This window comes from Punica granatum, chromosome 5, assembly GCF_007655135.1.
Source record: "Punica granatum isolate Tunisia-2019 chromosome 5, ASM765513v2, whole genome shotgun sequence".
In the NCBI taxonomy this organism is placed as follows: domain Eukaryota; kingdom Viridiplantae; phylum Streptophyta; class Magnoliopsida; order Myrtales; family Lythraceae; genus Punica; species Punica granatum.
Window position 1 is genome coordinate 9,746,308 of NC_045131.1, and position 20,627 is coordinate 9,766,934.

General features: G+C 40.3%; 3 protein-coding genes and 1 long non-coding RNA gene across 5 annotated transcripts; 3 read left to right on the top strand and 1 right to left on the bottom strand.

The window, feature by feature from the left end:
- Nucleotides 1-4,777: 4,777 nt before the first annotated feature.
- On the bottom strand, nt 4,778-7,886 carry LOC116209561. Its single transcript, XR_004157280.1, has 3 exons — nt 7,698-7,886; nt 5,522-5,758; nt 4,778-5,042 (listed from the first exon to the last, which is right to left on the bottom strand). It is a non-coding gene; the product is annotated as an uncharacterized LOC116209561 (long non-coding RNA).
- A 600-nt stretch (nt 7,887-8,486) lies between these two features.
- Nucleotides 8,487-10,803, top strand: LOC116208945. Its single transcript, XM_031542522.1, has 3 exons — nt 8,487-8,574; nt 8,640-10,270; nt 10,402-10,803. Exons 1-3 carry the CDS (start codon nt 8,487-8,489, stop codon nt 10,585-10,587), a joined length of 1,905 nt encoding a protein of 634 aa, XP_031398382.1. The 3' UTR covers nt 10,588-10,803.
- Nucleotides 10,804-11,275: 472 nt separating this feature from the next.
- LOC116207081 lies at nt 11,276-14,641 on the top strand. 2 transcript variants are annotated; one of them, XM_031539942.1, is made up of 3 exons: nt 11,276-13,153; nt 13,292-13,491; nt 13,800-14,641. In XM_031539942.1, the coding sequence occupies exons 1-2, from the start codon at nt 11,405-11,407 to the stop codon at nt 13,463-13,465; spliced, it is 1,923 nt and encodes a 640-aa protein (XP_031395802.1). In that variant the 5' UTR covers nt 11,276-11,404; the 3' UTR covers nt 13,466-13,491; nt 13,800-14,641. The 2 variants fall into 2 exon arrangements, with proteins under 2 accessions (XP_031395802.1, XP_031395801.1); XM_031539941.1 differs by lacking the exon at nt 13,800-14,641 and having other exon boundaries at nt 11,278-13,153; nt 13,292-13,739.
- Nucleotides 14,642-17,340: 2,699 nt separating this feature from the next.
- LOC116208562 lies at nt 17,341-20,627 on the top strand. Its single transcript, XM_031542061.1, has 2 exons — nt 17,341-17,952; nt 18,426-20,627. Exons 1-2 carry the CDS (start codon nt 17,844-17,846, stop codon nt 20,021-20,023), a joined length of 1,707 nt encoding a protein of 568 aa, XP_031397921.1. The 5' UTR covers nt 17,341-17,843; the 3' UTR covers nt 20,024-20,627.

Below are 20,627 nucleotides of genomic sequence, written 5' to 3' on the forward strand. Positions count from 1 at the left end.
CAACCTTAAAAAATGCGAAAAGGTTTTCGTTGAAGTCAATGCCTGGTTATGGTGAATACCCTTTGGCTACTAATCAGGCTTTATGCCTCTAAATTGAGCCATCTTCTTCGTATTTGGTCTTGTAAACCTATTTTAGACCAATAACATCTTTTCCATTCAGAAGATCCACAAGCTCCCATGTGTGATTCTTCTCTATAACTGCAATTTCTTCACCCATAGCTTTTATCCATCTTCATCTTTGACTGCTTCCTTAAAATTTTGAGCTCACATGCATAAAATGCTAAATCACATGCTTCATAAAGTTTTGATTGCGAGTCTAAAATCGATGATGATGAACTTGGGCTCAAATTTGGGATGAGGCTGTGCTTGGTCAGAAAACATCTTCATCTGCACTCACTTCATGATTTGGATCGTATATCAACTTCCTTTCTCACCAACTCTTTCATGGAAATTCCATAAAGCTTCTTCATATCAAAGATTACATCACAAGTTTCTATGAGCTTTTTTGCCCTTGAATTGAATAGACGATATCCTTTTGATTCGTCACTATAACGGAGAAAGATATATTCCCCGCCTTTCTCATCAAACTTCTCCCTTTGCTGTGATGGGATTAGTGAATATGCAATACATCCAAAGACTTTGAGAAAATTTTCCTGAGGTTTCCTTCCATGCCAAGCTTAATCCGGAGTTTTATTGAGAGCAGCTTTTATTGGAGATCTGTAAAAGATATAAATGCAGTAAAAACTGCTTCCGCCCAATAATCATTTGGCAAATCTTTATCTTTAATCATGCTTCGGGCCATTTCAACAATTGTGCGAATTTTACGCTCTACGACGCCATTTTGTTGAGACATGTAACGTACTAGCAGTCGTTTGATTCCTTACTCCTTGCAATAATTTTGAAACTTATTGGATGTGACCTCATTACCACGATCTGTTCTGAAAATTTTCAACTTCTTGTCAGTTCGCCTCTCTGCTAAGGCTTTAAATTTGAGAAAGGTAGAGAAGACTTTCGAATTTTCTCTGAGAACCTTGTGTAATCATTAACGAATAAAATAAAGTACATGTTTCCTCCAAGTGATGTTGTCCTCATCGGACCGCAAATATCTGCATGTACCTATTCCAATGGTGCCTTTGCTTTCCAAGACACCTTAGGAAATGAGAGCTGATGCATCTTGCCATATATGCATCCTTCATAAATCATAGAATTAGAGACTGGCTCAGAGAGCTTAATTCATTCAACTGCAAGAACGATTACATATAGGCCGGCTAGGGCAGAGTAAACGGAAACTATCCTATGCTAAAAAACTTTGCTAAACTGAGAAAGAAATCTGCAAAATTCCTAGCCTGACTATTGTACAAAATTACAATCGAAATTGACTATTTTTCCTTATTTTATTACATATGCATGTCTACTTATTTTTCCTTGACCTGCACAAAATACTTATGTAATATATATATATATATATATATATTATAATTTATTATATAAATGGAAATACATATTATATGCCAAGAAATCAAGGTTTAATGCTTATGTAGTTAATCATATGCAAAGCCTTCACGATATTATCAAATTATATAAAAATACATATAAATACCATCTCTTATGTTTCTATTTTTTTGTAATCAATATCCGTATATATATTTGAGCTTAGATAACAAAAATATTCTAAATATGTCTTATTAGCAATAATTAATTGAAAAAAACTATTTTTTCCAGAATAATTATTTTAAGTAACTATATTTCAGTTGCTTTTTTTTCTAAGATAATTTTCTTAGATTGTGTATTTCCTTTGTAAAATTAATTTTCAAATTAAAATAATTTTTTACAATTATTTTGCTTTCCTGTATATTAATTTCGATGATAGTTTCCTAAATTTTATCAAAGTGTGTGATTCCAACTTGGAATACTTTATCGAATAGGAGATTCCAAAGAGACAATCCACCTCTAATTAACTTATTTATGATTACTTTGGCGGAATGAAATCACTAAAGGGCCATAATATAAACTAAATTATGTTAGCTTAATACTACTACTATCAATAAAATTTATATGGCGTAATTTTATCCTTTTCTAGAGAACAATTTTCTACATTAAATATTTAATTAATCTATATTGCGTATTACTCGAAAATTTTTATATATTCTCCGTTCAACACGCGGGCATTTATCCAGTTTAAATTAACTCATAATGATGCATTGCTATGCGAGCTGACTCTTGACGAGTCCTAAAACATTATTCCGCTACCAACTTGCCCTTCATCTTTTTCTTTTTGTCGTTTAATCATCTTTTCGTTCTCAATTATATTACTCAGGTCGGGCAATTATCCTTTCGGGTCATTTTTTTTAATCTAGAAATGCTGTACATTGGAAAGAGGAGATTCGTTCATAATTTTATATTGCTTATTCATGTAACTAGCTGGTGTTGAGATATATGCTGTTGAGTTTAATATTCGAACCTCTGTTAATTTGCATGCATGTATGGTATTGGTCTCTTTCTTCAGTGATGTGGATAAATTTGTCACGTTTTTATTTTATTTTATTTTTTTTGTTGGCTTTTGGAGGTTTGAACCTTGAGAAAAGTCAAAATGGGGCGGCAATGGAATAGATCAGCCACCCCCGCATCATAAATTTTACATTAAAAAATCTGCCCCATTCAATAGGGACATTCAGGTTCCTAGCGAGATCGGCCTACCAACGCATAACGAATATGCGAATATACATTGTAATTCATTCAGATATCGACGTAAATATATAAAACTGCCCTCATCACGCGTGCGACACCCTCTTGATGCGCGGGTTTCGGATGGAAAGTCATTCTCCTTGGCTGATAGAGTCGAAGAGATTGGGACACATATCCAAAAGAAATTAAAAGAAGCTCTTAATGCATGGGGGCACCAAAAATGGGTAGAAACATAGGATGATAAGGAAAGTGAATTGCCACCAATGGAAGAGACATTAGAAAGCAAAAGGAGTTAAAGGGCACAGATGACAGGACCAAATAATGTATGTACCAATGATGTAGATTCCAGTTTACTCAATTTATATGATAAAATTGCGTGGGATGGCGGATATTTCAAATTATGATTGAGCCGAACGGCCACTAGCGCTACTTTCGAATGCTATCCAGGAGCAAAATATCGAAGTATAGTGCATCAAGTTTCTTTTATCAAAATAGAGTAGGGTTGGTGCAAGAATTAATGTGGATTGATTCAAGCGATTCGGCACTTGTTCCGCTTAAACAATGTCTCAAGTTTAAGTCCATGTGAATGCAGAAAATTCATATTGAGAGAGTTTTACCTCTAATGGGCCGATCCGGCTCGATTAGACTAGTTGAAGCCTAATTGGACTTCCGGTTATCAGTTTTTATACCAAAAAAAAATTGGGTTAGTGCAATTAATTGTTGAACAAACAAATGGAGGACCCTGGCATATATATGGAATTTTGAGAGAATATGCTCTCAGTTTTGATGGACGGATGGATAAAATATGCTCTCAGTTTTGATGGATGGATACAATAATTAAAAATTATTGGGCAGAAGAAAAATGGACTTCAAGTGAGATCCTCAGTCCTCACGCTCATTGAGTTATCTGGTGATGAACGAATATTAATATTCTTTAATTAAATTCAATTTAAATAATTATTTAATAATTAGTTATTTATATTAACTAACAATTATTAAAATTATATTAATAAGTTTAATTAATAAATATAAGAAAAATTAATAAGAATTGCCAACATTTTTGGCTCTTCGTGAGATAATTAATCCATCTCTAAATAATACTTGAACTTCTATGATAACGGATTCATTTTGTGGCAGTTATTCGAGCTGGACGAATTTAACATACTTGCGATACATAGCTGGAACAGTAAGGACTACAGTAACCTATTATTGTCACAAATAAAAAAGGAGAAGGAAAAAAAAAAGGCTCCTAGGATTTACAAGGACTATGGTTGGCCCAATTCTTTGATATCCAATTTAAAATCCTTAATTACAGAAAGAAAAAGCAGAAAAAAGGAGGAACCAAAAAGCAAACTTTAAATTGCACTTTCTGAACTATTTGTGCGTGCTTTTCATGAGATGAGATAGGATAATGCTTGTTTTCTTCGCTAGCCACCTCGTTCATGTTCTATCAGGACTTCAGGTATTGTCGAACACAGTATGCAATCATTTTCTTGTGCTTCGTCTGATGTTCGGCTTGGGTGTAACAAGTTCTCCAACCCAGTTTCAATACCAATTACATTTTAAATTATAACAAGCTAGGCCTACTTGAAGCAGAGCTCTGTAGGTCTAAGACCAGAAGAAATTTTTCGTCTGTGGGAGGAAGGAAACTAATAAATTAAGCTAAACAGTAATGATTCACCCTATGCAGTTTATTTTATGTTTCGGACACAGTTGAAGCCACATGAGAAGGTGAACTTTTTTTAACGTTTATCGTTATCATTAAACTTTGCAATTCCGGGTGAGGGAAAGCAGTGGTAGCTTAGCCCGAGAAGCATTATTAATTAATATTAGTTACTAGCCTCGGCTTTTACGAAACAAGGGATGGATTCCATTCTTCACATTTTCTTTTGTTTCATTGGTTAACATATGTGGAGACATTTGAAGATGTCAAGGGAAGGGAAGGACGGACAATTTTCAATATGTTTCTTTTGTCCTTTCACTGCAACAACAGTTAGCTATAGAGATGGAATTTTGAGACGAAAACTTACGTCACGACCCGAAATTTCAGCTAAATTTTCCCTATACTTCATCGATATCCATTATCCCATAATTATACATATAAAACCGGCCTCCATAGACTCCCAAAAATATAATACCAATCCATCAAGTTCTAATATGAATGTACATTTTAAAAGAGAGTAATTTTCTTTTCTCAACCACCTCACTAAATCAACAAAACAAAAATTTCATGTCGTAACATATTCATTACATTTTATATAAAAATAATACTTATTAACTAACTAAGGTCCCTACCTAATTCTCTGAGATGATCCCCGATATCAAAAAGTGGTCCTTTCGCGCAACTAGAAGCTTATCTGAAAAAATATATGCAGGGTGTGAGCTGCATCTCAATGAGTACTATATTCCAAAGCAAAAATGATTTAATATTACATAAATATTTAATTGCAAACAACCAAATATTCAAATAAATAATACAATCACATCCAATCCAACTATCAACCCACTGCACACATATACGGTATATATATATATATGTATAAATATTATATAAAGAATAATTTTATCCAATATAGTAATTAAATTAAAGTCTTACTAACAAATACACACCACTCTTCCAACCATTTCCCTAATGTCCAATAGCACATAAAGATCCAATATGCAATCATTTAGCATTTCATAGCAAATCACTTGATGGATCAAGTTTCAGCAACAACACGATTTTCATAGAACAACCTCAGACCATTTCAACAATCATCACATCTCCAGCAATCAAACAAGACAAACAATATACAACAAAACCAATCAATATAAACATAGGGTTGCATTTCCTTACGACAATTTAAGACGGTATCGTGACCCCGCACATTTCATCCAAACCCCTTTTTCTATTCCGCCGGGTCCAGCCATCGTTTGTGCCTCACTTTCTATTCCGTCGGGTCCAACGGCCATTTGTGCCCCACTTGCTATTCCGTCGGGTCCAGAGGCCATTTGTGCCCCACTTTCTATTTCGTCGAGTCCAGCGACCATTTGTGCCCCACTTGCTATTCCGCCGGGTCCAGCGACCCTATGGCTATAGTCAAACAACAATCACAAGCATAATTAACTGCAACCGTGACATCTCACCTCATATACCATCATACACAAACACAATCTCAATCACATTACAATGACAGCATGTTATCATCACCTATGTCAAACACAATCAACATACACAATCACACCGCATATCTCAAGTCAAAATGAAACATAAAAGGGTAATACCTCTCAAATCAATTCACATAACATAGCAACACCAATTTCTTAACCTCTAACTATCACAATATTCTTTTTCAATAATTTATATAACTATAATATATCATTTTACAAGGGAATAGAGTACTCACATAAAATATATATATATATATATATATATATATCATTTCACAATGAAATAAGGTACTTCACCGAATACCCAAAATATTTCATTGGGACGATTCTTCGAGGTTCAAAGCTCAGTCTCCATAAGCCCTATTAATTATAAGCATAAAAATCACATTAGATTTAAGTATACATACTGGTGATATTAGATTTTTCGCTCCAACATAAAACCAACATTAACACTTCCTTACTCGAGTCTAGCTTTACTCTCCCTCTGGTCATTCATCAATGTGAATTAATGAAAACATAACCTCTTTGACTTCCCACAAACTCTACAGAAGGCTATTTATATAAAATTCTAGGGAAAACCATTTACCAACTTCAATATTTCAACTTATGCATTCATCCTATCATCCTTTAATAAGTTATCACTTCAAATAAAATCCACGTATAGTGTGTATATAGAACCCAGTGACTAGCAATCCCAGGAAATCAAAAATATTGCCCAACAACATCATCCTTTTGCCAGCATATTAACCAGATAAGGCGAAGCAATGATGCAACAAACAAGATGAATTCGATTGAGTGAGCGAAGCTAACTTTATCTCAAATCTTTATTTCCCACCACAGAAGAAGCTGATGCCTTCCCAAAATTTTGCACAATCATCCTAACAAGATTCTCAATGGAAATTCATACTAATAATGAGTGCATTGCCGACAAGCCATGCAAATAAAACATAAGCACCTCATCACAAACAATAGCAACATAAATTTCGAAGACCCGATGCATCATAGACCACTTAACCTATCCATTATCAAATCGCAAAATGGTATAACCAATGCAAAAGAATTATTTAAATCCAATCTATTAGCTTATATCTAAAGTTCAATCGGTGTTAAATCTCTAGCGACACATTCTGCATAACAATAACAGAATATCATCCCATTTCATAACGTGACACATTTAAATTCCATAAATATACCTAAGCTGAGAAAATGATTTAAGACTCAATAACCCAACTAAATCAGATCCTAAGAGATGTTTTCCAGCCTCCTAATTAGCCAAAAAACCAAAATAAAATAAAAGGCAAAGAAACACCCTAATTGAATGCAAACAGTGGAAGAAAGGAATCGAGTACCAAGCAATTCAGCTGACGACAAAAATTCCTCATTATATCTCCAAAATCAAGCTAGACATGCTCAATTCGATTAATAGAACATCATGCATGTCATTCCATATTTCAATCTCGGCCTCAAGCCTTCAAAATACTCCAAATGACCCCAAATCAAACAAAATAATTGATATACCATTCAGCCTATATCTAAAGCCCCACTACCAGCCATCGAAATTGAATAAACAAACACAAACTGATTAATGAATAATCACCCATCCCAACTCCTATTTCAAACTCAATTTCAAATCACTATAATCATGCCACATATACTCAAATCTATCGAGAGTCAATTTTGCAACTCACCCCTATATCAATATGACAATGGGGTATTGAGCTTAGGCCAAATTATCCCGAATCGGGCAAGAAATTGAAGTGCAACTAAACTCCTCAAACCTGAACCAAGCTGAGATGAATGCAAGGAGAGCCATAACTATACCAATCCTAGTGAATATGAATGTTAAAATCATAGAAAATTACCTTACAAATCGAGAATTCCAAATTTAGCCGTCTTCTTCTTCTTCTTCTCCAACGTGTCTCCTCACTCAACTCACTCCTCTCTCTCTCTCTGTTTTTGCTCTGTTTTTGCTCTGTTTCTTCTTCCGTTTCAGAATACAGCCCCAGCCCAAAACAAAATAAGAAAAAGAAAAAGAGAGAAGTCAATGACGGTGGATTCTCAAGAAAAATGAGGGGAGAATGTTTGGCCACGTGGGGCCCTTTGAAACTCCTTTTTTTTTTTCCTTCAGCGTGTATACATAATATATATATATATATAAGCGTATGTATGTACATGTGTATGCATGCTATTTGAAAAAATAAACACCGAGTCTCACAACTTATGTCTCCACTTTGAGATGGAATTGACATAATATGGACAAAATTTCCATCCCACCCATCTTTAAAAGTTTTAAGGAAAAAAAAATAGCGGGACCGAAATGAGACGGAACTTTCTCCTCTCTCTCTCTCTTTCTCTCTCTCTCTCTTTCTTATGTTGTCTTTGTTAGTTGGGGGAAATGTATCTTGATTCCCCTTTATAGGGCTGGATTTATATGTCATGCCTCGGGAGGAAGAGATGTCTGCATATTTTGCATTTGTTTAACTCGCAGGTATTGAGATCTACTTATTTGAGCTGTAAGGGTCGTCCCTACCGATTTCTGGGCGGATTGATATACCGTTGCGGCACGACACCTCTTGACTTGGATAGCCTCCCCACCCCCTCCTCACCCTCCTTTTCTTTTCCTGCTTGCAGACAGTTATCCTCTGAGCTGAATGGCGAATCTTGCGCATCCCGGCCATCAGCATGCCCTGATCCAGCAAGAGATCAGCGAGAACTGCAGGGTTGCCTGCTCTATGTGCGGTCAAGATATTATTCTCGGCACGGCCTACTGTTGTCAAGAGCACTGTGACTTCTTTCTGGATGAGTCCTGTGCTTCAGTGGAATTCCCTCCGCAGATAAAGCACCCTTGGCATCCCCAACACTCACTCTCACTCACCCTCACACCCGGCAGACCTTGTATGATGATTACAATTGTGGAGACTGCAGCTTCAGCCTGGCAGCGAACTTTGCAATTGCAACTTTGTCCACTCCACAAGATGAGCAGCAAGAGGAGAAAGAGGATGTCATTGAGCATATTTCTCATGAGCACCCCCTCACCTCTTTCCACGTGAATGTACCAAACTGGTTCATGTGCCGAGGGTGCTGGTTAAGGATTTCCGGCCGAGTTTATGGTTGTCGCCGCTGCTTGTTCTTGCTTCACGAGTCGTGTGCTCGGGCACCTAGAACGAATCCGCGACACCCCTTTCACCCCCAACACCCTCTCACCCTTGTCTTCGATTGCGGTAAGGGCTTCCATTGCCAAGCTTGTGATACTGAAAGGCACAATTACCTTGCATACTACTGCCATGAATGCCGGGTCCATCTTGATATGGCATGTGCTAGTGCTATATCGTTTCCATCTCATCCATCACCTGAGAGGGAGCATGAAGCGGAGGGGCCCACGATGATCCAACACTTTTCCCACCGGCACCCACTGAAATTTATGCACTTGAGCACAGTGGGCACAGACATCCGCTGCCAAGTCTGTGAGCTCAACATATCCGGTGAACTTTATTGTTGCCCTGAATGTATTTTCTTCGTCCACAAATTATGTGCTGATGAATTACCTCAAGAGATAGCACATTATCTTCATGCTGAACACCCTCTTACCTATCAAGGAGAGTGCCAGTACAAATCAGGAGGATTCCGTTGCAATTGCTGTTTACGGGAGTACATCGGGAAGGCGAGTTTCCACTGTGAAAGGTGTCATTTTGACCTTGACCCCAAATGTGCCATGCAAACTCATTCTGCTTTTCAAGGAGGGATTGCTACCAAAATCCAAGCTTTTAGTTATCTGCCAACCATGACACTCTCTTACTTCAAGCCCAAAAAGAATCTAATCTATCTTTGTGTAGTTTGTATGCAACCGATAACGACTGAATGCCTAACCTATCGCCTTCCTGACACCATGGTACTTCATATGTCGTGTGCTCAGCAACCCTTGGAGCTAGAGCACCCATTTCACCCGCAGCATCAGCTGAAATTTCTCCCAAGGTCAACGTCAGCTCAGCACTTCTATTGCAGTGCTTGTCATGTAAAATCAGAGGGCTCCGCTTTCCACTGTGCTGAATGTGAGTTTCTCCTTGATTTAGCATGTGCATCCTTGAAGCCGACGCTTAAACATCACCGCCATGAACACAGTTTAGCCTATTTTCAGAGAAGTCCGTATAAGTACCCGCGGGGCAATGCTTGTAGGAGGAGTAGTAGGATTGATGTCTATTGCTGCCTGCCCTGCAACTTTAATCTTCATCATAAGTGCCTTGCCCTTCCACCTATCATTGAACATGAACGTCACCCATATCATCCATTAGTCCTATTTGATAAGTTTGTTCAGGGAGACCCCAACGACCAGTACTGCGATTTCTGTGAGGAAATCAGGAATCCTGACCATGGCGTTTACCGTTGTGATGAATGCTGGTACACAACTCATATTGACTGCATAATCTCTAGATCTGAGGTAAGTCCAGCATTCCGAAATTTTCAATTTTTCTTTTCATTAGTTGGTCATTGCATATCATAGAAGGAAATGAGAATTATATGATCACCAGAGTCGTACTAAGCATATCGATCATTCCTCGTTATTTCCAGGAAGAAGGAAATACATCAGAGCAAATTGAAGACCCTCGACTCACCAAATTAAATGAAGAAATTGCAGGCCTTGAGGAGATGATCAAGGTGGTAGAGACAAATCTGGAGGCATTAACAGAAAATATGGAGGCACTTAATGTAAGGGGAGAGAGAATTCTGAAACGTGAGCACAAGAAGAGCTTATAGTTCATAGTCTCGCAGTTGAAACCATCCCATTCATTCGATATATTTTCATTGTGATCAGACATGTATGAGTTCGTGTTTGACAAATTACAGTTCGTTCCTCTAGTGCGTGCCAACTAGGTGTGTGATTCCAACTTGGAATACTTTATCGAATAGGAGATTCCAAAGAGGCGATCGACCTCTAATTAACTTATTTATGATTGCTTTGATGGAATGAAATCACTAAAGTGCCATAATACAAACTAAATTATGTTAGCGTAATACTACTACTATCAATAAAATTTGTATGGCGTAATTTTATCCTTTTCTAGAGAACAATTTTCTACATTAACTATTTAATTAATCTATATTGCGTATTACTCGAAAATTTTTATATATTCTTCGTTCAACACGCGGGCATTTACCCAGTTTAAATTAACTCATAATGATGCATTGCTATGCGAGCTGACTCTTGACAAGTCCTAAAGCATTATTCCGCTCCCAACTTGCCCTTCATCTTTTTCTTTTTGTCGTTTAATCATCTTTTCGTTCTCAATTATATTACTCAGGTCGGGCAATTATCCTTTCGGGTCATGTTTTTTAATCTAGAAATGCTGTACATTGGAAAGAGGAGATTCGTTCATAATTTTATATTGCTTATTCATGTAACTAGCTGGTGTTGAGATCTATGCTGTTGAGTTTAATATTCGAACCTCTGTTAAAGGAGTCGTCCCAATCCCTGCCAATATCTTAGGTAGAAAGACCAACCATTTCTGCTTTTCTATTTGGAAAACCGCTTCCCTCACTATCGTCTTATTGTTTTCAGTTTCTTCCCAAATAGATGGCGAGTCTTCAGCATCCAACGCATCCCCATGCCCTGATCCGGCGAGTATTGAGCGAAAATTGCAGCATCAATTGCTACTTCTGCTGGCAACTTATTCAGGGCTCGGCCTACTGTTGTCAAGAGAGCTGCGAGTATTACCTCCACGAATCATGCGCCTTAATGGAACTTCCTCTCCTAATATTACAGCATCCATTTCACCCCCAACACCCGCTTAAGCTCACCCCCAACACCCGTTACTCCTGTGGCAATTGCGAGTACTCTATGGATTTAGTACTTGCAGTTGCGACACTGCCTCCGGAAAACAAGGATGAAGAAGAGGAAAGCCGGGAGGAGGACATGATCCAACATGTTGCTCATGACCACCCGCTCAGCTCCTTCAGTATAAAGATGCCAGAGTGGATTCCATGCCGAGGATGCTGGCTTAAAAAGTCGGGTCGAGTTTATGGGTGTCGGCAGTGCCAGTTCTTGGTCCATGAGTCTTGTGCTCAGGCACCTCCAGAGATACGACACCCTTTTCATCCACGCCATTCTCTCACCCTTGTTTTTGATCATGGGAACGGCTTTCAATGCCAAGCATGCGGTATGAAAAGGTTCAATCAGCTCGCATACTACTGCCATGAATGCCGGTTCCACCTGGATGTGCCATGTGCCACTGTCATTGGTACTCCGCCTCCAGAAGACCTGAAAAATAAAGACACCCCGATAATCCAACACTTCTCCCATAGGCACCAAATGACATCCTTTCATGTGAACATGGAGTTCGGGTATATCTTATGCCCAGTCTGTGACCTTAACATATCGGGTGAGATTTACTGTTGCCCTGACTGCATTTTCCTCATCCACAAGTCATGCGCTGATAAGTTATCCCCAGAGACAGTGCACTTCCTTCATCCGAGCCACCCTCTCAAACTCCTAGAGAAGCCTTGGTACAGTGCAGGGAGATACGGTTGCTGTTGCTGTGGAAGGGCTGATTCAGGTCTGCATTTCAATTGTAAAGAATGCATGTTCAACCTTGACCCTAATTGTGCTCTGAGAACTCTCAGTGCTGCTAAAGAGGGGGTAGCTACCAAATTTCAACCTCATGCTCATGAACACCCAATGACTCTTTGTTCCTTCTCGAAGATGAAGATAGGCAAGACCTGTTCAGCTTGTAAGCAATACATCGACGGCCTAGCCTATCGTTGCAGTCTCTGTATTGGGGGTTTTGTGCTCCATAAATCCTGCGCAGAGCTACCTGTGGAGATTGAACACCCATTTCACCAGGTCCACCCACTCAAGCTTCTTCCCAAGGCACCGGCAGACTACTTCTACTGCAATGCTTGTCACGAAAGATCAGAAGGCTTCACCTTCTGCTGCATAACTTGCCAGTTCTACTTAGACGTAGGCTGCGCTTCCATAAAGCTGACTCTTAAACATCCACGCCACGAGCACAGTTTAACTTACTTCCAGAAAAGTCAAATCCCATGGCGGTGTGCTTCTTGTGGAAAGGGCAGCTGCATTGATGTATATCGTTGCATGCCCTGCAACTTCATTCTTCACCATGATTGCCTTCCTCTACCCCCAACTGTCAACCACAAATGCCACCCCTATCATCCACTGATCCTGTGCGATGAATTTGTTGATGGAAATCCGGATGCCCAGTACTGTGATTATTGTGAGACAATCAGGAATCCGGACCACGGTGTTTATCGGTGTGAAGAATGCTGGTACACGACCCACATTGGCTGTGTTATAACAGAAACTGAGGTAAGTCCGCAAACCACAACTTCGAATTCTTCTGGTTGTATTTGCCCATCAATTAGATCGTAAGAGGAACTTCAAAAGTAGATCATCACCAGTATCATTATCAGGCCTACTATAATTAAGCATTTGCCTGTTTTCTAGGGTGAACTGAAGCTGTTAGGGGGAGCAGATGAAGATCCTCAGCTCACCAAGGTGAATGAAGAAATAGCAACAAAGCAGGCGGTTATAGAGGTAACACATCGCAACCTGAAGGCATCCAAGGAGAAACTGGAGGCACTTAAAAAAGAGAGAGACAGAGATTTCTCAAAACCATAAGGAGAATGTACGTCGTATGCTCTCCTGTAAGATCAGACTTCATCTCTCTCATCGGTTAGTAAACTGCATATTGTTCGTGGCTGAAAGTGAGCAGGTGGTAGGAAGCAGTTCTATTGTTTCTCTAATTTACTTCAGCTTTCTGATCTAGAAATGAAGTTTCATTCACATCCACATGGCGATAGACTCCCTATTCATCGCCTCCCAACCCATCAAACCTCTTTATTCAGAAACAATACGCTTTGAACTATCCAATGGGTTGTTTTTCTAGCTAAAATTTAATTACCTTTGAGTTCGACATTTCGTTCTGACACATAAAATTGCGCCGTTTGCGTAGTAGGTATTTGGTCAGGTAAAGGCTGATTACCTGACCAATCAAACAATTATTCACCAGAAAACAAGAGCCCTAGCTTCTCCAGGTCGAGGAGTTACTCAGAGTGCGGCCAAGATATCAGTGTCTTTAGTTTATGCCATAGCTATCATACGTGGATTGTCAGATCTACTTTTCACTTTGGGTCACAACGAACGGCAAAGGAAATGCGAGGAAAGGGTCAGATCAGCACTGTCAAAACTCCTAAGCCCCCGCTGATTGGTGGAGATTCTGATACCTGCCTCCGATACTAGCTCCTCAACTTCAAAGAGATTGTGAACAATATACGAAGACCATGATTTTTCGAATCAGAACTCACAAACTGACTCAATATCGTTCGTGAAAACTAAAAGTTGTTTTGGAAAGCTCAGGATTTGCTCGAGCATAAATCCACTGCAGCCAAATACTTATTTTGGACCTTTTTAGTTTCTATGAATGATGTGACCAGGAGTTTTTGTTCAGATCATGCTGTTGTGTCCAAACGATTCTCCTGAATCCCTCCTAGCTAATCAAAGACAACCATCTTGATTGTTGACATTGTCCAAAAGTTGTAATGTGACGAGATGCTGAGAGAAACCCCTTGCTTTGATAGGAAAACGCAACGTTGTCGTTTGCATTTTCTAGAGCATAGGAAATACTCCGTGTGTCTCCGGATCAGAGCCCGTCTTCATGGAATCCCATTTTCTCAGTACCTTTAGGCTCATCCAATTTTCCTGTTCTGTGCCAAATCAGTTTTGTACGTCTTCTATATGCTCTACTCTCACTAATTGTGTGTGGTTGGTGGCATCAAATCTCCTTCGTCCTTTCCATACTCGAACTGGTTTCCTGCGGCTTCCTAGAGTTGGTCTCAGGCGTGTTTTGTGGGATAGACTATCAATGCTATTGCCGGTTGTTCGTATAGAATGACAGCAGTTTGCTTGCATGCTCGGGTTCTTAAACTCAATATTATTAAAAGCGCAAGCTTCCCGGGCAGGCGTGAACTTCCAGAGCAAATAATTGTGATGGAGAGTAGGGCATGCTCGCAGCATTCGCGTCAAAGATGCAGACAACGCATTATGGCCCATCCCAACGACAGGGGCAGACTGATTTCTGGATAGTAAAATTTGTTCTAGAGATCATACCGTTCCAAGCAAGTTGTAAATGAGCTTCAGTTCAAGCCATTCACCGAAATTCTCAAAGAATATTTTATTCATAGAACGTCTGGGACAATTGAACGCTTGATCAATGATCATAATAAAAAATATAAGTGGATTTGCACCAGGTTAGCCTTGCATCAATGAACTTCTTCAGGAGCTAATAGTCAATGCCACCATCGGGTACGTGAAATGCAGGCTAGCCAGTCTGGCCTGCCGCAAGTACCTCTTTTGGCTTGTCATCACTTACGATATACCTGACGGTTAGTCTTTTCGGTAGATGTCCATCCATAGAGCGTGCTATAGAAAATTTCATCTTTTTTTTTTTTTTTGCTGAATAATAGAAAATTTCATCTTGGAACTGAGAGCAAGTGGCATAAATGTTTTGCCCTTAAGAACCGCCCCGAAGGTGCGCGGAGCGTCTCATTGACATAGGGAATGGGCCGAGATACGTTTAACGGGCTTTTCATTTCGCGGCCCATTATTGGATCACTGAGCACATGCTAGGGCTCCCTTACTTCAGTTTGGGCAGACGCAGAGATTGTTCTTCTCCATCCCTTCAATTTGGAATATAAAACCTAACAACTTGTCCATCTAAGGATATCTCCAGTACCAACCTCACCTCGGCATGGTCGCGTTTCCTTGATGAGCCGTAGACAGTGAGAGTTAATAGCGCGCTGAGAGCGATTGGAGTCTTCAACCTTCTAGCTTTCTTTGCTTTTATCCTAATTTAAGACTCGTGATGTGTCTAACTTGTTCGAGTGGACTAGCACTTATTGACATGATGCAATATGATATATTTGAGGAGGACAGTGGATTTCGAAATTCCTACCAAACTTTCAATTCCTTCCATGCCTAAGAAGTTGCATGCATGTATGGTATTGGTCTCTTTCTTCAGTGATGTGGATAAATTTGTCACGTTTCATCTTTTTGTTGGCATTTGGAGGTCTGAACCTTGAGAAAAATCAAAATGGGACGGCCATGGAATAGATCAGCCAGCCTACATTAAAAAATCTGCCCCATTCGATAGGGACACTAAGGTTCCTAGCGAGATCGGCCTACCGACGCATAACGAATATGTGAACATACCTTGTAATTCATTCAGATATCGACGTAAATATATAAAACCGCCCTCATCACGCATGCGACACCCTCGTGATGCCCGGGTTTCGGATGGAAAGTCGTTCTCCTTGGCTGATAGTGTCGAAGAGATTGGGACACATATCCAAAAGAAATTAAAAATAGCCCTTAATTCATGTGGGCACCAAAAATGGACAGAAACATAAGATGATAAGGAAAGTGAATTGCCACCAATGGAAGAGAAATTACAAAGCAAAAGGAGTTGAAGGGCACAGATGACAGGACCAAATCATGTATGTACCGATGATGTGGAATCCAGTTTACTTCAAGTTGCTTTTATCAAAGTAGTGTATGGTTGGTGCAAGAATTAATGTGGATTAGTTCAAGCGATTTGGCGTTTGTTCCGCTTAAATAAGGTCTCAGGTTCGAGTCCTTATAAGTGCAGAAAATTTATGTTGTGAGAATTTTATCCATTAGTGGATCGATCTGGCTCGACTGAATTAGTCTAATTAAACTTTAAGTTACCAGTTTTTATACCAAAAAAAAAATTGGTGCAATTAATTGTTGAACAAACAAATGGAGCGGACCTTGGCATATATATATATATATATATATGGAATTTTGAGAGAATATGCTCTCAGCTTTGATGGATGAATGGATACCACATGCTCTCAGTTTTGATGGATGGATTACAATAATTAAAAATTATTGGGCAGAAGAAAAATGGACTTCAAGTGGGGTCCTCTGTCCTCACTCTCATTGGGTTATCTGGTGATGGTGGATGCAATGAATTGCCAACATTTTTGGCTCTTTGTGAGACAATTAATCCATCTCTAAATAATTTAATTTCCTCTTGTTAACTATACGCATCGTGCCATATTGAAAAGTCGTGTGCGCTTTGACATAATCCAGGTTAAAGTCGAATCGATTTGCTCAGGAGTGAAAGCTCTCTCAATTATAGTGAATTTTCTTGATTTACGCGACTCAAATTTAAAATTTTTATTTAAGATAAGCATATGCCAAATTACCCGAATTAACTGACTTTGGTAATTTCATTTTTCTAATTGACCGATGCTAAACAATAGGGAAATTCTACCTCATCACAGCCGACCAACTAAAAATAATCGTCCGGTTTTATATATTTACATACATTATGCTTAAAAATGTTGTCTAAAAGAGATTATAATATAGTTGGCAATAATTTAAAAAAAAAATGGTGCCTGTAATATAATAATCATCTTTACTGGTACTAACTATATCTCCGTTTTCCACCCAATCTTCTTCAATCTCAACAGCCAACCGTCCTTCTTTGCCGAGCCAAAGCGTCCTGTCGGGTCGCGGTCGGAGCGTCGATTTATTAATTTCCACGCTAAGCACCTGACGCCATTGACAATGGAATTTGGTCAGAAAAATGAAAAATAAATTGGTGGCTCGTGGGGAGCAGTTCGAGTCGTTGAACTCATAAACCCTCCCAAAAAGTGGAAGCTTTGATTCCCTTCGCCGCGATCAGAGTCTCCCATCAGTGATCATCTGGGCCTTCTCACCCATCAGAGCTCAGCTCCCCTGAAGAAGAACAGTTCTTGATCAGAAGAGGAGGATAAAGGAGGCTCCTTTGCCCTCTTCTTGCTGGTCTAAGTCACAGCTATGATTCACCTGGGCATGGGGGGGCTTGATTTCTTGACGTTGATGGGACTCTGGTTGTGAGAAATCTGTGGGGCTGGAGGGGCTTTGCTTTCTTGGGGGATTTTTGGGTCTGTCTTGCTTCTTGGGTCTTCTTGTGGAGCTTTGGATCATCAAGATGTTGGGGTTTGGGTGGGAGTGTCTGTGCTGGAATGATTTGTCTGAGCTCTGTCCTCAGGAGCCACGGCCCTTCTCTCTGCCCTCTCCTCTCCCTCGTTGGCCCCAAGGTATGATTTAGGTACTCCAGAGGTTATTGTCTGATAAGCCTGTCAGTTTTCTTATGCATCTTCTGTTGTGTTTGTGAAGTTATGATCAGTTCTTTCGGCTGGGGGCATTTGTTAATTTGCATGTTCTATTTGTCTGGTGATTGGGAATGGTGTCGAACAAATGTGTCTGGATTGTTTATAGACTGGCAGCAAATGTCTTTCACTGCGGAGGAAGCATCCTTCATGATTCACGAATGCATTGGATTCCGGTTCTATTTGTCTGCAATGTTCTTTCAGTTGGTAATGTTGAGGCAACTGAATTCCGATTCTATTTGTCTGCAATGTTCTTTCAGTTGGTAATGTTGAGGCAACTGAATTCCGATTCTCCGAGCAATTGTTGCTTGTGGGGCTATTTCGGATCAGCTTTTCCGCCGCTTATGCAATGTTTTATGAATGTCCGTCGGATTGCCTCTTAAATTGTCTCGTCTTATCAGGCCAGGGTTTTGCCACTGGGAGAGTCGACCTAGGTGAAATCGAAGTTCTCAAAATCACAAGATTTGAGAGCGTTTGGAGCTTCGGTCAGGCACATGGAAAGTTGAGGGGAGTCTCATTCTATAGGCCCATCAGAATTCCTGACGGGTACCATTGTTTGGGTCATTATTGTCAACGTACTGACAAGCCATTGAGAGGCTATGTTCTCGTGGCTCGCAGCCTTGTTGACAAGGAAATTCAAAGCAGATCGGACTCGTTATTAAGATCTCCCCCTTTGGTAAAGCCATTGAACTATACCCTCATATGGAGCATAGACTCAGATCGTGATGGAAGTGCTTTCTTTTGGTACCCCAATCCACCCATTGGTTACAAAGCACTGGGAATAGTTGTGACGAACGATCCCATGGGGCCTGATATTGAACAAGTTAGGTGTGTCCGGGAGGATCTTACCGAGCCATGTGAACCTTGTGATCTTATAGGTACTCTAGAATCGAAACAATCCGGATACCCGATTCGTGTTTGGGACACAAGACCCTTCAGGAGGGGCATGAAAGGGAAAGGTGTTTCCACGGGGACGTTCTTTTGCGACTCGGTGTTAGGCTTGAAGGAACAAGATCTCGAGATTGCATGCCTGAAGAATCGTGACTACACCTTGCACGCGATGCCAAATCTAGACCAAGTGCATGCCCTGATTGGGCATTACGGTCCCACTGTCTTCTTCCACCCGGATGAATCCTACTTGCCCTCGTCTGTGGAATGGTTCTTCAAGAACGGGGCACTTCTGTACGAGGATGGCAAAGAAAAGGGTGAGAGAATCAAATATGATGGGTCGAACTTGCCCTGTGGCGGTTGCAATGATGGGGAGTTTTGGATCGATTTGCCAGAGGAAGATGACTCCAGGGATTTCCTCATTAGTGGAAATCTTGATAGCGCTGAGCTCTATGTCCACGTGAAGCCTGCCCTTGGTGGGACCTTTACAGATATCGTGATGTGGGTCTTTTGCCCTTTCAATGGGCCTGCCACACTCAAGGTTGGCCCAGTGAGCATCGTGATGAGCAGGGTCGGGCAGCATGTGGGAGACTGGGAGCACTACACTCTCCGGGTTAGCAACTTCACTGGAGAGCTTTGGAGCATGTACTTCTCGGAGCACAGTGGGGGCGGATGGGTAGATGCTTCTGAGATAGAGTACATCGAGAGGAATAGACCCATAGTTTATTCATCTAAATATGGCCATGCGAGTTTCCCTCATCCTGGGACTTATCTGCAGGGATCGTCAAAGCTTGGGATCGGAATGAGGAACGATACCGCCAGGAGCAATATCTTCATAGATTCAAGTGTTAGGTATCGGATTATTGCTGCCGAGTATCTTGGAGGGGGTGTGGTATCGGAACCCTGCTGGTTGCAGTACATGAGGGAGTGGGGCCCAACAGTGATCTATGACTCGAGGTCGGAGCTTGACAAGGTGATCAATCTTCTTCCTATTTTTGTGAGGTTCTCGGTGGAGAATCTCTTCGACTTGTTTCCAACAGAGCTTTATGGAGAGGAGGGGCCAACAGGTCCGAAAGAGAAAGATAATTGGGTTGGGGATGAGAGATGCTAGCTTCACCTTCATGACACAATGTGAAGTTCTTCATCGGTCGGGTTTTGTAAATTGGAGATGCTTGTGAGGGAGATGGAAGGGAAGAGCACAGAAACTGAAGGCAACAGAGCGAGGTCTTTTGTTACTTCTACTTCGGACTAGGAGGTTGATGAAGGGACTAGGAATTCTTCTTCTCACTGACAAGGTTCTTGGGATTAACTGCTCCCAGGAAATTTCGAGGATGTCAGGAAGTCTGGTTAAAGAACGGGAATCTCTATGGTTGATCCATTGGGACCGTCTGTCCTTTTGGCTCGGGAAGCACTCTCTATTTATCATACTAATCCACTTTTCCTGAGAGAGATGATCAAGGAAGTAACAATTGACCTGCTTAGAAAAGAATACTGCATTCGTCGGGGCAGAATCAGATGGTAATTCTTCGCGAGGCGTCCTTCCTTGTTTCTGGGATTGTACTTTCATTTGCTGTTGTATTAAAATACTAGAGTATAATGTTGTTGCTTCCAAAAGACTCGTGTGTAATGAGTCCAGGAAAAGAAAAGTTGTTTCCCGGCACTAAATCGATATTCAATATTCAATGAAGCCAATCTTATGTAGTGGTTTTTGGTGT